The sequence below is a fragment of the Poecilia formosa genome, unplaced genomic scaffold (assembly GCF_000485575.1).
Source record: "Poecilia formosa unplaced genomic scaffold, Poecilia_formosa-5.1.2 Scaffold22, whole genome shotgun sequence".
In the NCBI taxonomy this organism is placed as follows: domain Eukaryota; kingdom Metazoa; phylum Chordata; class Actinopteri; order Cyprinodontiformes; family Poeciliidae; genus Poecilia; species Poecilia formosa.
Window position 1 is genome coordinate 548,952 of NW_006799961.1, and position 16,933 is coordinate 565,884.

Here is a 16,933-nt window from a genome sequence, read left to right on the forward strand (position 1 = left end):
ATTAAAAGAGGAGTATCTCACACACACGCATGCACTCACCATAAAAGGAGGAGATCTTTACGCCATTAGACGAACGAGCGTGTTTCAGCGAAAAGCATTTTTCTGTTTGAGCGTCATAAATCTCCTACTAATACCAGAATGACCTGGATATAATCAGTCTGAATCATTTCAAAAATTCAAAATAACTATTAAGTCAGTGTTTATCTTAACCATATCCACCACGTGCTTGAGGGCTGGTATGCACGCAGACACGCCTCAAACTGATAAGGCTGCGAGTTAATTAAGGTGGCGAACACGGTTTAACAGCTTTGTGAGAGGGGAGGACGGATGGGCCTTGACTCCAGCACTGACACAGAGCCAGAGATGGTAGGAGGCGGCGGCGGTGATGGGCGATGGAGGACAGAGAGGGGAGGAAGGTTGTTTGATGGGGGGTAGCTAGAGAGAGGAAGGATGAAAAGAGCGCTGGGTATCCTGTGTGGGCAGTTGAAACGCAAAGCTGCATATTATCAAACCGGGATAACAGACCAAAGTCTTTTTAAGCTGCAGAATGTAAAGATGACATTTGGTTGTGTTTGCTGAGCACCTTGTCTAGTTTATTTACCCGCTTCTTGATAAATTATCTTACAAGTTAATAGTGTGTAATTTTTATTAGATCCAACTTGTTTGGTTTGGGAGTGAGAGGGGGTCGCATATCAAAATGAAGTCTGGAATGAAACAAGACAGATAAAAAGCAAGAGAGGAAGGAGATAGTGGAGTGGGAAGAAGGGAGTCTGCTTTCATCTGAACTCGACTGGGAAAAAAAAGAAAAGGAGGAAAGCAGCGAGAAGAAGGGTTCCTTCACAGTATTTCAGAAAAATATTTAATTTCGACACTATTGCATCAAGGATATTGATTATGATTCAACTATTCTGAATAGGACTTTGCCCCCACCACTCTCAATGAGCAGAATATGCAGCGATATTGCTCTTGAAAAGTTTATGGTTTCTTGTTAGATGTGTGCATCGGTCAGGATTTGTTTTACCTTGATCCAGCTCATTTAGGGTAACATATCTGATGCCAAGTCCTGGTCCTGACAGTTGATTAAAAACTAGTTGTGGCATGTATTTGCAGAAGAAGAAAACTGGTGAAAAATGTTTACAGACTGTCTTTTTTGTGTGTGTTTTTTTTTTGTTTTGTTTTTTTTTTTTTTGTTCCATCTTCTAAATAAGATAACTGGACTTTTATTTGCTGAGAACCCAGATACCAGTTCTTTTGGTTTGGTTGCTTGCCAATTGGTTTAAAGTTTTAATATAGTTGGCTGTTATTTGAAGTGACATTTTAGGAAATTTAACCCGGAATTTAATCCTGGAAAAGTAGGGAGTAATGTGGAGGAAGAATAAAAGTGTGGCTCTTATTAGAAAAGCCCAGAAGTTTGAGGCAGACTGTGAAATATTACCCTATTTTTTCTCACTAAAAAGAAGCGATGCAAGCAAACGAAAATCACTCTTCATGGCTGGCTGGGGGGGGTCACTTGCTCAGTTTTCTGTCATTGACTTCTCTGCAGAAACCTTTTTTTTATTTTTTATGTTTTTTACTGCTGTCAATGCGACAGGTAAATGGAGTTCAGGTTCTAAGGGCCAAGTGTTTAAAGTGATTGCATTTAGTGTAATTGTTATGTAGCGGGACTTCCTTTCTTCATTGCATTAACTATAAGCCGTCCTGTCAAGTAGACAGTTCAGGGGGTCACACTGACCTCTTTCCTTCACGGGACAATAATGTTAAAATTCATTGTGCATGGGCGGGGGGCACTTTCAGCTTTTATATTGCCAGTGTTTGACATGCTCTTTGGTTGTGGTTTAAAGTTAATGGACAAGTTTCCATGTTGCAATACATAACTGCTTTTTTCCGATTACTGCAGTAAAAATGGAGCTGTGATGAGTGTTGCGTGCTCTACTTATGCAAGTAATTGTTTCTCTTTTACATCATTTAAAATCAAACTTTGTTTAAAAAACAAATGCATGATGTATTTGGATTTTTATTCATCTTTTTCCTTTCTGCTTCTTTTTAAAGAGTTTCTTTAAGAGCACTTATAATATTTTTTGGGTTATAATTCCCTAATCGATGTCTAAACTATTGCAAAAATATTGCAATAAATAAATAAATAAATGTATTTATTTTTTTATTTTTTTTAATATTCTGGGATTTGACGTGTTTCCTTTTCCAGGGTGATAGGGCTGAGCCCAGTTTGATGCGTTGCTGTCACATCCCTTGTACGAACAGTCCCGTCAACAACGTTGTCAACATCAGCAACAAGCTGCAACTCGACATCCGGCGCCACATCAAAAAATACTACTCTGTAAGTATATTTGACAGATATTGTAGGAGTTTTAGTGAATGGACAACTCAGACACGTTTCTTGTATACAGAAGTGCAAAAGTGCTAAGCAACAGTTGTGTTATTAACCCTCGGTAGGGGACATGAAAATCTTTTTTTCCCCCCCCATAAGTAAGATGTCCTGCTCTCTCCTAATTTCAATTATCAAAATATTGTTTTAGCTCTTGTGATCTGTATTGCAATAGATAATAGAGGTAACATTTAATATTTTAAAACTGATCACTTAATAAAATTTTCTTTAGCAGCTTAGATTAGCAATTAGCACCACCAGCATTACTAAAATGATGGTCTTCACGTGTATTTTTTGATGGATGTAAAATCCAAAAGAATTTCTAAATGGAACATGTTTCATGAGGTACACAACTAAAAAAACAAAACAAAAAAACATAGAACTCAACCTTGAATGAAAAGCAAACCTGTCTTAAAAAATAATTTCCTTTTAAATCGCTTTTCCCCCCCAACTCTGCTACCTAATTGACACAGAGCTAAGTTTAACTCTTATTTACTCAGTCATTTCTTTGTCAGAGCATTTACATATGGCGCTTTCACTCATCGGAAAACGATTGGATTTTTCATTTTCTTACTAGCTGGTCACAGATCAAGCTCTAAATTGTTTGATTTCAGTCACCAGCCAATTTCTCTCTTCCTCTCCGGCGTCGGGATTTTTCCACCCGACGGGTGTTGCGCACACAGCAAGCGACACATGTTCTTAAGTAAATTAAATCAAAGCGCCAACTGACAAATTACAGTGGTCAGATAAATGACTGCATAATGTAATGAAAGAGCCAATGCTTCCAGAAAAGTATCTTTGAAATGTTCCAGCTCTGCTTAAAATAACAGGGGCTCCAACAGATGCAGCTTATGATGGTAAGAGAAGCCATCATAAAGATGTTACACTAAAGATAAAAACCCCAGCAGGGCATTGCGGCTGACATTTTCAGCCAGAGAGCACACTCTGTGTGGAAAATGAGGAGAAGCTCTATAAGGAGTTGTGGGAGTGATCACCTTTGGCATCAGCAGCAGTGGCTGTTGTATTTTGTTTTTCTACTTTGTGTGATTTTATTTTATTTTTTAATCTTTCTTTGCTTCACGGAGAAACATTATTGTGGGGTGTCGGACAGAGCAGGAGCTTCTTAAAGAGACAGAGGCCCAATTTTAAGGCGAAGTCATATTTCTTTTAAGGCATGTTATACAGAATTTTTGTTACAACTGAATGTAACATACTTGCTTGATTGTGCGATAAAAATGTCACTCTGCGTGTAAAATACATAAAACCACACCTATAAAGCAATAGATTATACTATATTTGATTTAAGGAGTCTAAATACAAAAGCACACCACAGTTTGTAAAACAGTCAAGCTTGCATTTCAACTCAGTTTATCGATCTAGCACCAATCCACAACATATTGGGGATGTTTAATTACATCTGGTTTTAGTTGCCGACATGGACAATTCTGAATTGATTAATAAAAGTCAGAGCTTGGTTCTTTTTATGGTTATTTATAACCCAATTTTGAGAAATGCCAAAGGCAAGAACTTAGAAGTGCATCATTATAAAGTTTATCGCATCTCTTGCAAAGCTTTGGCGACAGTCTGCAGTTTTTGAGAACTAAATCAAAGTGATGGGATCTCTAAAATCAGGCTAAAATGTCTTTATTTTTCTTAGTGTAAACAAGTTAGCACAGCGCTAACAGCTATGAAAATGCATCGCTTTGAGACTCTTATCCACTGACCGGTTTTAAATTGAATCTAATTTGCATCTGGCAAAAAAAAATATGGTCTTCTACTCATCTCCTACTCTCTCTCTCTCTAGTTTATTAATTCAGCTTATGCTCACTTATCAGCGCAAAGTGATTCTTTTTTTTTTTATTCAGCTTCAGACCTTGTTAGGACCATAGGACATGGAGGAGCATGGAGGACTGTTTGGTGACTAAACCCAGCCTGCAGCCTGAGAGTAAATTAAACTAGATGCCTGTGCCGTCCCTCTCTCTCCAGGGCAGCTTCCAACACCTTGGTTTTAAGTGTGTGTGGAATGCACCGTCTGCAAAAGTGTGTGTATGTGTGGAGGGGTTTGGGGCGGGGAAGGGTGGAGGGTAATTCTCCCACAGTGCTGAACAGAAATCAATTAGTGTGGTGAATGTGAGGGGATCGACTCCCCCCCTCAGCCCCTTTTGTTATTATGTGTGAAACAGCTGCTACCACTGAATACTTACATGTCACACAGCAACACACACGCGCACACACACACTCTTAGATGCACACACCACTGTAGGCTGAACAGCAGTGGACACAGCACACACAGCGGGGCAATGAAGAGGGGTAATATTGTGTAATTAAGGATTCCTTTCAGGCCGAGGGAGAGTTCAAATAGAGCTGCTTGTCTGGCCAGATAGAGTGAAAGCTCTGCACCTCTGTGTGTGTGTGTGTTTGTGTGTGTGTGTGTCTGTGTGTGTTCATCTTGAATTGAGACCAGAGACACATTAATCATTAGGGAAATTACCTCTTATCCCCCTCCTCACCATCACCTCCATGATTATCAATAAACCGGCACCCTGAGAAAGAGCAAACACTTGTTCACAACTAGCCCTCTCACACAGACACACACGCTGTCCTTTCGTTGTCTCGGACCCCTGTCTTTGGCAAAATGAAGGATTTGTTTGTTTCCTGATCCGCCCAATCCCCCTATTTTTTTTTTTTTCTTAAAACCCCTCCCATCTAACCACGGTTGCCATGGCATTTAACAAATTATTGCAATTACCCTCGTCATGCGGGTCGCCCCTGGAAACGGGCTGAGGGGCAAGGGAAGAAAGGGAGGGGTGGATAAAGAGAAGGGTGAATGAAGACCAGAGAAGGTGATAATCCTGTTTTGAACAAAAGGTCAAATTGTTGAATAGTGAAGCTTTGATTAAGCGGAGGAGGTACAAAGTGGACCCGTTTGAGCTCTTTTCACTGTGCTGGTCTGTGTGAGAGCGTGTGTTTGGAAAGTGGACCGGTTTTCAGGTCTGATCTCCTTGGAAATGTGGACTGATGAAACACAAGAACCAGACAGGAGTCTTTCTGGTCTGTGTGTGGGACTTTGGCGGGTTGGATTCTTGTGGGAATAGTTCGCTTTAGGAGTGGAGAACAGCTTCTTAATTAGTCCATTTTTATTGATGGAACATGTTAAGAGTATATATATTTCTTACAACTTTAAAGCCATCTTCTCTTTTGTTAGGCAGCTTTTGGAGGAAGTTTGGCCAAAAACTGTTTTATCTAGTCACTAGTCTTTTTTTTTTTTTTTTTTTTTTGCATGTTTGGCAAAAAAAATAATCTAAATCATAGATAACAATAAGTAGAAGTTTCAGTCCCAAAAACTTTTTTTAATACATAATAATTCCCCAGTTACCTACAAAGCCTAAGCAGAGAGGTCCAACTCACTGAGTGAAACGCATATATCTAATTTGTAAACCTAACGCACATCGACTTGAATTGAACAGAATAACCAGGGCGTCAGATTATCCACAAAAGCTAAAAACAAATTGTCAAAATCAAAATGTTTTCTTTTTAGATCTGATCTGATTATCACCAGGAGAAATTGTCAAATTGTGATCACTTGCTGTCTGATTGGTGCATCACCAGCTCTGAGTACTAAGTGCATTTGAATAGTTGCATTATTTAATATTCATATAATTCATATAATTTTAATTGTGTGGAACTGAGGAAAACATTTTGCATGCAAACCTGCAGTGACGCACACTTTGATATAAAAAAAACCCATTTTAATCATGTTGTGCTTTAGAATCAACAGAAGAATTTCTGATCCTTTGAATAGACATCGCAGCTCTCTGTTTGGTTTTGGATAAACCAACCGGTCAACGAATGACCGATGCTGCTGAGTGATGAGGAAAGGAAGATCCTCTTGCAAGGAACCAAGTTTGAGTGCTAGCAATGGAGAAATCTCCAACTAAAATCTAAACAATTCAAATTTATTACAGATGTCTTGTTGAATCTGGTTGTCAAGTTAACAGTTTACATCAGTTCTCAAACTGTTTATAACAAGGACCACTTCAGTAAAGAAGCATTACATCTACTGCTATGTTGAAGAATATTTAAAGACATATTTGCAGCAAATCTATTCATTACTATTTGGAGATGTTGAAAATTTTTTCAAAAACTGAAGAGAACACGAGACCGAAAGGTCACAAAGTCACACTAAAGGATCAGCAGAAGTCTGCCAAGTCTTTTGAGCCACAGTTTGAGAAACATAATAAAATTTCAAGACCAAATTGGGAGATGGAGAGTTAGTTGATTGATTCAAAACATGTTGATGTTGATGGAAATGGCATAAATCCATTCTAACACAGTCATGAATACAAAAATACGAAACGACATACATTTCAATCAGTTTGTTACAGATACTGCCAAATAAGTTTTAGTGAACCGAGTGAAATGTGTCGGCTTTAAACAGCTTTTTAGTGAAGCGTTGCGGGTTGGAGGGACGGCGAATGTGACCACAGAATGATTCTGGAGCATCACTTTTTACTTCATGCTGCGATACAAAACTAAAACCACTATGCAGTGTTTTCAGATCTGAAGCCGCAACCTGCAACAATGTGACGCAGCAGAAAGGTTTTTGGAGGAAATGGGAAGAAAGGAAAGCGTGCGGACAAAGAGGAGGAACAGAGGGAGGGTATATTTCGTGGTGTGCCCTGTCGTGGCCTGGTCTTGCCTCTGTTTGGTTAAATTATGTGGAACTCATTTGACGTCTGCATTCAGTGTGTCAGGTATCCACTGCTATAATTATGCAATTATGAGCCTTTATTCTCTCACGTCCGACTGTACACCCCTCAAACCCCCCCCTCTCTCGCTCCAGCAAAATGCCTCAATTAGATGTTTTTCTTTTTTTTTCTTTTCCCTTTTCATCCTGCCCTCACTACTGATGTGCTTCTTGTTTTTAATCCTTTATGCGTGGCTCGCAGGTCTAATGCACTTAATCTTACCTTGATTTTTATTTTTCTGCTTTGTGCAAATAGCTGTGGGGTCAGCCGAAGCTGGGCAGAAGGCCACTGTGGGAAGCTTTTCCTCTTTTGAACCTCCTCAGTCTTTAATGTGTTCTAATTAATTCATTGTGATGCCCGTGAATGGTGACAGATTGAGTGTGATACAAACACGTTGTTTGTGTGTGTATGTGTCATAATAGGAACAGGAATGTGTGCAGAAGGTACTCCCACGAACGCACAACTGAAGAAACTCTGCAAACAGCCGCCTCCTACTTTCACCTGTTATTTTTTCATCTTTATGATGCATTGTACATCATCTGTGTTTATTATAGGAGGAGAAACATCCTCGTTTCCCAGGATGCCCAGTTTTTTGGGGGGCGGGGGTTACACAAGGGTGACTAAAGGTTGAGGTAATTAGACCTGGAGCTGGGATCTGTGGGTAAAGCTGTGAACTCTGGGACTTTCTAATTGATTTGAGATGTGTGTGTGTTTGGTTTTCATTTAGAAGAGATTGGCTTTGTCTCTGTGTGCGCGCGCGCGTGTGTGTGTGTGTGTGTGTGTGTGTGTGTGTGTGTGTGTGTGTGTGTGTGTGTGTGTTCAGCCTGTTTGTATGTTGGCTAATTTTATATACCTCTTACATTTTTTGAATGTTAAAGAACTGCTATTATTATTATTATTATTATTTAAGCAGATTTGCATCCTAGCAATTGGCTGTTAGAGATCGCACTACTTAGCCTTATCAAAAACAGTATTCTTCTACTTGATTGTGATTAAACTGATTGGGTGATTACATTCTACACATAAATTTGATTTTTTTTCTTTTCTTTTGCAGCACCTTGAGACACTTGTTGTGAAAAAGCATCCTTTAAAAAATAAATTTAAATCAAATTGAATTGAACAATATTGTGGTATAGCTTGAAAGTATTTAATGCTTTTGGTGGACTGACCCATAAAAACGAGACCGAGCTTATTTACATTTAAATAGACACAAAGCTGCTCCATTTCAATATGTTCTTTTTGCACGACAAGGAAACAGTCAGCACTTTATTGATGGTTTAAGTTATTTTGTTAGTTTGTCCTCAGCTGACCTCAAACCATGATTTTTGTAAAAGCAGAATATTGCTATGCACTTTATTTTTGATAAGAGGCTCAAAACAGGTCTGTAGTCAAAGCTATTGTGCACGTTTTGTTTGTTTTTAAAGTGTTAAGAATGAGACTAATGCAACTGATTTTGTGTGTGTGTGTGTGTGTGTTAATTTAGTAATGCCTCTGTTTTTTTCTTATTTAACCTGTTTTAGATCACTTTAAGTTGTCTTCTCGTGCAATCTGTAGGTGAACTTTAATATACAGCTAATATACACTTGATTCTTATGTCTTTACTCAGAGCTTGGATCCTTGAATGCTACCACCGAAGCACAGGGCGGTCCAGTTTCAGTCTATAAAAAGCAAGTTGCTATTAGCAGTACAAGCCACTAACAATGTGTTTAGCACCATTATACACATTCAAACACTGAAGGAAGTGTGTTTTACTAGTGGGTTATAAAGTACTTTGTTAATTCTTTGAAATAAAAGCAATTAGAAATGCAAATAAACAGTTTATTACTGCAACCTTTGTGCATTTTTAGCTCCATGGCAGCCATATTGAATTTGAACTCAGGGTTTGACCCAAGACTGACTTTCAAAATATGTATATTAAAAGGAAATTCTGGTTGTTTTATCCACTGGTTAATCTTAGTAGAGCTGTTCTGTCATGGTGCCTTTAAAGCTAACAAAAATCCTGTGAAGATTTGTAAATCAGCTTCAATTCAGTCCTCAGGAAATACATTAGAAATGCATTACATAACTATACTCCCCTTACATAATGGGATGTATGATGCTGGATTCAGGAAAATGAGACGAGTTTACGTTTTTGTGATACTCTTGGAAAAGCAAAGAAAAATCAGTTTTGAATAATTGAGTCCGATTGAAATTAGTTAGTTTTTTTTGTTGTTTTTTTTTTGTATATTTTCAAACTATGTTTTAAAGGATCTCTGATCAGTGCTAATTTTAGGTTGAGACGGTAATTTGATTAAAAACCGGAGCTGATCAAATGCACCTCAAAAAACTGCAATAGCCTCTTAGTTTAGCACCAAAGAGCAACTGTAGCGCTATTAGCAGCTAACTGTTAGCATCTCACGGGGGTCCGTCACTCTGCTGGAGGGGTCTTTAATTCGTTTATAACAGAGTATTGTTGACCAGGCCTTACCGGAATCTGTCAATGGAGCTATTTGAGAACTACTTCCTTCCCTCCTTCAAAATAAGAGTCCCAGCTGGTGAACTTACGGCACTCACCTTATCACCTAGCACCATATCAGGATGCTATATTTGTAGCATAAATGTGTTTTACCAAAGTTGTGTTGACAACAGGCGAAGAACTTTGACAAGAAATTTCAAGCAAGAAGTTTTAATGTTGTTTCACCCTTTGCCTGCAACTTTTTGACACAGAAGATATGATCTAATGTGCCGTTTGATTAAAAAAAATGTAGAAAAATCAAATTGTGTCTGTATCAGCGCTGGTACAAACAGCTTTGTTTTGTTTGTTTTTGTTTGTTTTGTTTTTTTTCATTAAAAGATACTAAAGTTTGCATGGCAGGTTGAATAAACTTTGAAGACAAAAATACATTCATCAACTATTTTCCAACTCCTCCTGTTCAGAACTGATCAGGACACCAGACAAAGACTTAAAAATCAATCACAGAACCAGTGCAGCCCCTATGAGTGAAGGGGTGTGGACAGGGAGACAGGTGCTCCGGTTTATTTTGAGTGAATGGAAGGAAGGAAAGATGGATGCAGCAGAGAAGCAAAGGCGTTGATGACGGTGGGTCTTATGCTCTGTCATTAGTTGGGCATTAACCCCCTCCACCCGCCTTCCCAAAGCCCCCCTGGTAATGACAGGGCATAAGAAGCAGAGAGGGGGGAGGAGGAGTCTGGAAGAGTATGGGGAGATTGAGAGGGTTAGAACGCAGCACCTGCCCAGGGTCGCCGCCTCACCCCAGGGGGTCCTAACTACTGCCGTTTTGGCTGTCCGCTGTTCTGCCTGCGACTGAGCAGCACGTTGACACTCATACACGCCGAATAATCCGAAACGTAAAGGAAGACAGCAAGGCGGGACGTCAAGTCAGACGTGCCACCTCTGTTTTCTTCCCCTTTTCTTTGCCCATCTGACACACTTGTTTGTTTGTTTTTTATGTACAAACCATTTTTTTCTCTTTCTTCCTCAGAGTACTTTTGTTGTCAGATTGTTGTGCTGAATTAGAGCAGCTAAATGGAAGCAACAATTTTCAGCAAAATTTCCTCATTATGAGAAACTGCTTTTTTTCCCCCCCTTAAGTGTCTCCAGTCAACAGAAGTTTTGTCAATTTTTTGTAGAACATGTTTATCGAACAAATAAATGGCCACATAAACACGTTTTATAAACAAGTAGTCGGCTGCAGCTCGAACATCTATTTTAAAAAAAAAAAAATCTTTTCAGTTAAAAGAAAGTGTTTTCTTAAACATTTATACTTGGAGACTCTTTTTTTTTTTTTTAACGTTGGCAAATAAGTTGGACTAATAAAAATATCCAGATGTTGAAAATCATTCAGAAATTACAGAAAAGAAATTGGTGCATGTGTCACTGTCGCAGCTATGCACAAACTTTGTTCGGTCGATTTATGTTTAAATTTCATGCTTTATGTCGCCACATCACAGTTTGATTTTACACATTAATATTTCGACTTAGTATCTGAATGTACATGCTTTCTATGAGATTTAAAAACTGCTTTTAGCTTCTTTATTGCAGTCTTGACAACTTGGAAATTAAGTTGAACTGAACCTGTGATTTTTTTTTTTTTTTCTTGAAATATATTTCACTAAAACAGACTTTTTCTTCTTCAAAAGACCAGTTTTTAGTGTGGAATAGTATAGTCTTTATTTACAAGTGCTTAAAACTCCAGGACATTTTGCAGTAGAGTTGATTTATTTTAGTTCAGGTGCCAAAAAAAAGCAGCGACGTGACCTAATCCTATCCTGGATTACAGTTGAAGCAGTTAAAAGTTGAGACCTAATGTCCAGAATGTTACGAAAACATCTGTAGACATTTTCTTAACTGAATGCATGTTAACTTCTGAGGTCTTTCAGAAACCTATCTGAAAATATTCCCTTACTGGATGGAAATGAATCTGATCTGGTCTGTTTTGCCGCACAGGGCTGGTTGGTGTGCGAAGACCAGGCCTGCCAGAACAGAACCAGGCGCCTGCCGATCGCCTTCTCCCGACACGGACCCATCTGCCCCGCCTGCACCCGTGCTACGCTCAGAGCTGAGGTAATGCCCCCTCAGTTTTACGCTCACCAGAGGTCTGCACTTCCCCGCTGTGCTGAATAAATGCACTCTAGTGTAGCGGTAACGCGCACGAAAACACAACAGAGCTGCCTCTTTGCTCCTCGGGCGACGCCACACTCTGGGAACTCTTTGTGCTCTGTAGGTCTTTTCCAGATGATGGTGCTATGGAGCTGCAGTCTGGCATCTCCTCATATGTGCTGGATATCTCTGCTTATTAGTGTCACATTTCATCATATGCATGACATAATATCCTTTTTTGTCTTGCGTCATGTGTATGTGCGTCTAAGTGGTGGCTGGTGGTTCAGCCATTAAAACCACCCGTCTGTGTGGCTCTGCTCCCATGAACACTTTGTTAGTTTGACCACTGGATTTGAGAAAAACACTCTTCCTTTCAATTTGAGCATGACATTTCTCTGTCCCACTCTCACTCTCCTTGTTTCCACCGTCGCCTTTCTTAACTCTCTCTTTTCAGGGTCTTTTTTTATATATATATCTGCTCTGCTCCTGTGTGTCTCCCCCCCTATTCTGGCTGCTTTGCTCTGTCTGGCGATGTGGCGACAGGTTGTAAACCAGAAGGCCAATTTCTGCTGTCACTGTAGCCACTTAGGCGGCCATTGCTGTGCCTGAGGGCCGTGGCACTTTAAACTGCAGGCTGAATACAACATTTAACTTTTCTCTGCTTGCTCATGCAACATTTTCCTTTCCAAAATTTGCGGCCTGCCTTTATTTGACTTCTCTTTTAACTCCTCGGTCCTTGGACATGTCTTTATGTACATATTTGACTGACTATTGAAAAGAAAGGCTGTTTGTATTTGTTCATTTCTCTTACCAATGTGGAGGACATTATTGTTTCAGTAATTACACAGTTAAAACAGTACAGCTAATGCATTTTGCCCTTGCAAATATAAAACTGCCGGTTAAGGACTGTGTGTCTGAACTTTTTTTTATTTATTTATTTATTTATTTTTGTCATATCCCATAACATTTATGTGCTCTTTCTGTTATAAAATAGTGTTAAAAGTAAGAAGAAAAGATTTGACTTAATATTATTTGGTGATAATTTACATGCTCAAACACACAGCTGAGAGAATTAACCAAACTGCTGAAAGTGTAACCACAAATAGATAGTTTTATACAAATCTTACTATATCTTGAGACATTATTCAAACATTATTTTTTATTTTTATTTTTAATTCAACTCTGTATTTACAAACCCAGCAACATATTAGAATGATGTGGTACCTTCTCACACTGACCAAGTAATGCGAGTTACTGAATAACCTAGATTTGTTCATTAGTGTTATGTATTCATTTGGACGATTGTAATGCTGCTAACTCGGCAAAACGTCCAAAACTCTTTTACTTCATTTTATGTTAAACTGCTGAACTGATCCTACATCAGACCACCTACATTACCTTGTAAACGTATTTGTACTCCTTGAAAGTTTTCATGTTTTTCCACCTAAAACATTAATGTATGTTTTTTTTTTTTTTTTTTTTTTTACTAGCACAAACTGGGCATTTGAGCCCACATGCTAATCGCTGTGTGGCTTCTTCACCACCTTCACTATGAAACGAAATAGTGGCAGCATAATGCAGAGGGTAAAACTTTCAGCATGCACGGGAAAGCTGCAAAACATTTGAAACTGAGGCCAAAGATCACTTTGAAGTAGGACAGGGACCTTAAACCTTCTGCCAGAGATACGATTGAAAAGTTTAGATCAATGCATATCAATATGTCTGGATGACTCAGACACTCAAACCCAGTTGAGTATCTGTGGCAAGACTTGAAACTGATCTTTACAGATATAGATATAAATGATATTAAAGACAGCCAACTGTAATTCCTGCTATGATATACTAACTTATTTAAGCCCTCCTACAATCTGATCCATTAGTTTTACCACCTGTGTTGAACAACAGTAGTTGCTATATATTTGGAAGGTTCCCATTATCATGCTGTGCTAAATTACTCCTAAACTTTTAACAACTTTTTAAACAAAAACAGATGCTGCAATGAGATGAACGAATAAATATGCAGACGTTTGGAGTAAAGATTATTTGGTTTGTTCTTAAAATGCTTCTGTAATCAGCACAAATGTTTCAATTTGACATTTAAGTTGTCATATCAGTAACCTAATTTTCCCGTTTCTGTCTCTGATTTTATTCTCTTTGACTGATGTTGTTGTCAGCTGTTTAAAGCTCCATTTCAGTGTTTATCCTGCCATCACTTCCACTTTATTAACACATAAGATATCAGTTTTACTCTATGCTTCTACGGTAAACTTGATAATTATATCTTTCACTGATGGGACATTTTTTTCAAACACCTGTTGCTAAAGATTTTGCAGAGGGATGCAAGCATAAAGTCAAAGTGCTATAATTTAGTTTGAATATTTGTTTTCAAAGTTAAACATTAATGTAGCAGAGCAGCGTTCTTTGAAAGCTTCCACAAATGTCTCAAAAGACATTTTGAGACATTTTTTTTTTATTAAAGCAAAAGTATCCCTAATGCTTTGTGATACATAAAGGTTTCCAGTGTTCATATTCATAAATGTTCAAAAACTCCAGATTTAATTTAGAACTTGGTAATCAAGAGACAAAACTGAGGGTTTGCCAAACACAACTGCTGCAGTCTTCATCTGAAGTCCATTTTTCATCCCTGTAATTTAAGGGTTCCTCTTACTACCTACAGCTTTTAAATAATCAAATTATTCATTAGTCGATTTGTCTTTTTTATGCCTTTAATATCTGGACACTAAATGGCTCCTTTTTAAAGTCTATCGGCCATTCAGCAAAACAAGCATCTGCCCTGCTGAAGTGCCCTCAAACCAAATGCTTAAACCCTAATTACTGCCACTGAGCTCTCTCTCTGTTGCCTACTTTCCAGGAAACATTTATATTATGGCTCATAGTCGGCTAATATTGGCTTGCTCAGTATATGCTAACACAGTTGTCTGAATCGAGCCGGTGCACGGAGAGTAATAGCCCAGCAGCTTACATATTTAATTGGTGCTAATTATACGAAGCACTCAAGAGGTCATTCAGTGGCTGTTTGAGCTGGCGGTAGTCAGACTGCTCAAAGAAGGGAAGAAGAAGAAGAAGAAGAAGCCACCATTTTCCAATCAGACATGCGATTTCTTTAATCGAAGTTTGGGGTTGTTTGAATGTTTCGTCTGATTGTCGCTCTCCGGCTTTATTGAAATCTGTCGGGGATATTGAGTAAATATCAGCGTTCTGGGACGTTTCAGTTCAGAAACATCCCGGCTATGCCTCTGCATTCCTCCTTTGGTACATTACCCATCGCTTTGGGCTCCGTCTCTTCCCTTTCCTCCCTCCATCTCTTCTCTCTCGCTCTGCCTCGTCCCTCTCGTCCCCTCCCTCCCTCTCTCTTTGGACACAGATTCAGAGCGTGATCTGATCTCCATGTAATGGGAGAGTAATAGGCACTCTGCCTTGATTGGTTGGTAATTTGGGGGAGTTGTGCACAGGTGCAATTTGTAATATTTTCAGTAAATTAAATTTCTTTCTCTTCTTCTCTCGCTCGCTCTCTCCATCTCTCCTCTGAGCTTCATTCCTTTCTTCCCTCGTCCATTCTTAAATATCTGTCCCGACTTTCCTTTTCTTTTCCCTTTTCTTCCTCTGCTCCTTTCTTTTCCTTTCTTTCCCTCCCTCCTTAGCTCTTACACTCATTCTGTCTTCTCTTAGCACGTTCTCTCTCTCTCACACACTCTCTCCTCCGCCCTCGCTGCCTCTCCCTCTTTTTCTCCCCTCGTTTTATTGATGTACGCTCAGGCGCCCATTAGAGCTCCCTTTTTCCCTCTAGTGGAAATTGCAGCATGTTAATTTTCACACAAATTACGGCAATAGCAGGTATCTCTATTTGATACATTATAGCGGGAGCAATCAGAGATAATTGAGTGCCTTTCAGAGGGAGACGGCTGCATTCACTGCCGGCTCAAAGCTGCCCCATTATCGCCTAATCGCTCTTTAAACACTGAATTTTGCCGAACAAAAATTCTTGTCATAATTTTGCTTAAGTGTATTTGGAAATCACAGTCCTTTGAGCGAGGATAATTGAAATCAAATCCCTTTCACTGGAGCTGACATTTCTACATTTCCCCCCAATTGAAATTAATTTCAAAAATTGAGCATGAATATCTTCAAATAGCAGGCAATTATGCCTTTCAATGGGGAGAAATTACCGGTGCTGAATCGTTTGAGGCTTGCGGGCGAGAGCACCAGTTAAATGCCTTTGTTTCCCGCCGTGTTTGCCTAGTAAAGATTTACATATATTGACTCATTATGGTGTCTTGTGAAGCTGATCGGCGTGACTACCACAACCGGCAATAATGCTCATCGCATCTGAAAAGCTCAAGAGTTTTAAAGCCTCGTGGCCTCACAGCTGAGGGGGAGAAAATGTATGTTTGTTTCTCTCCGTCTCCCTCCCTCTCGTTTTTCTTTCTTCTTTTTTTTTTCCCTTTTTTTTTAACCTGCAGCTGCAGTTCTGCGAGGGCTTAGATGTTGCAGCTTTACAATCTTTTACAGGGCATGTTTGCAGGAACGCTGAAGGAGAGTATCGACGAAAAAGCTTGCAGCCAGAAGCCGCGTTTGTGCTTGAATCGCAGAACACTTGAGGGGTGGAGGGGAGGTGAACGCGGTTCAACCTGGCTCTGCGTTAGAGCGTTAGCTTGTTTTCTGTGCTTGCAGAAACGGTTATTACCTTTTTATTAACCGCATATCTCGTGTAGTAGAGCGACAACATGGTGCAGAAAAGTTCTTCAGAGGTCGTGTGTTGATCCACGTATGAGATTCTTGGCTAGTATGACAGTATTGACATGTATTAAGCTTAGAAACGTATAACCTGATCTAATTAGCTTTGCTACCATGTAACATTACCATTTGCTCGAAGTTATAGCATGAATTGTAATAGTTGTTTCTAAGAAAGCTTGCTCTTTGCCGTGGTTCCCGATGTGAGATTCTGTTTAGAAATTAAACCAAATAACTAAAACCAACCTGATGCATATTCAGTTAATGGCTGTTTATATTCTAACATAAAAGGAACAGTATCTTCTTGTGAAAGAAACGAGCATAAATCTCTTTAAATTAAGATATTTAATCTTAATTAGATTTCAGTTTTTCCTCTGTAAAAGCAGCTACAGTAGCTCGGTGTTGCTACTATTCGCCCTTGTATCTTGTCCCAGTAGAAACACTAGCATG

The 16,933-nt window shown here is 39.1% G+C and overlaps 1 protein-coding gene across 2 annotated transcripts in view; it reads left to right on the forward strand.

Moving 5' to 3' along the window:
* Positions 1-16,933, forward strand: part of pola1 (polymerase (DNA directed), alpha 1) — a 59,170-nt gene that overhangs the window by 22,696 nt on the left and 19,541 nt on the right. For both annotated transcript variants that reach the window (XM_007547848.2, XM_016669351.1), the window contains exons 34-35: positions 2,204-2,335; positions 11,579-11,695. In XM_007547848.2, the coding sequence (XP_007547910.1) occupies positions 2,204-2,335; positions 11,579-11,695 (249 nt within the window). The remainder of the gene's footprint in view (positions 1-2,203; positions 2,336-11,578; positions 11,696-16,933) is intronic.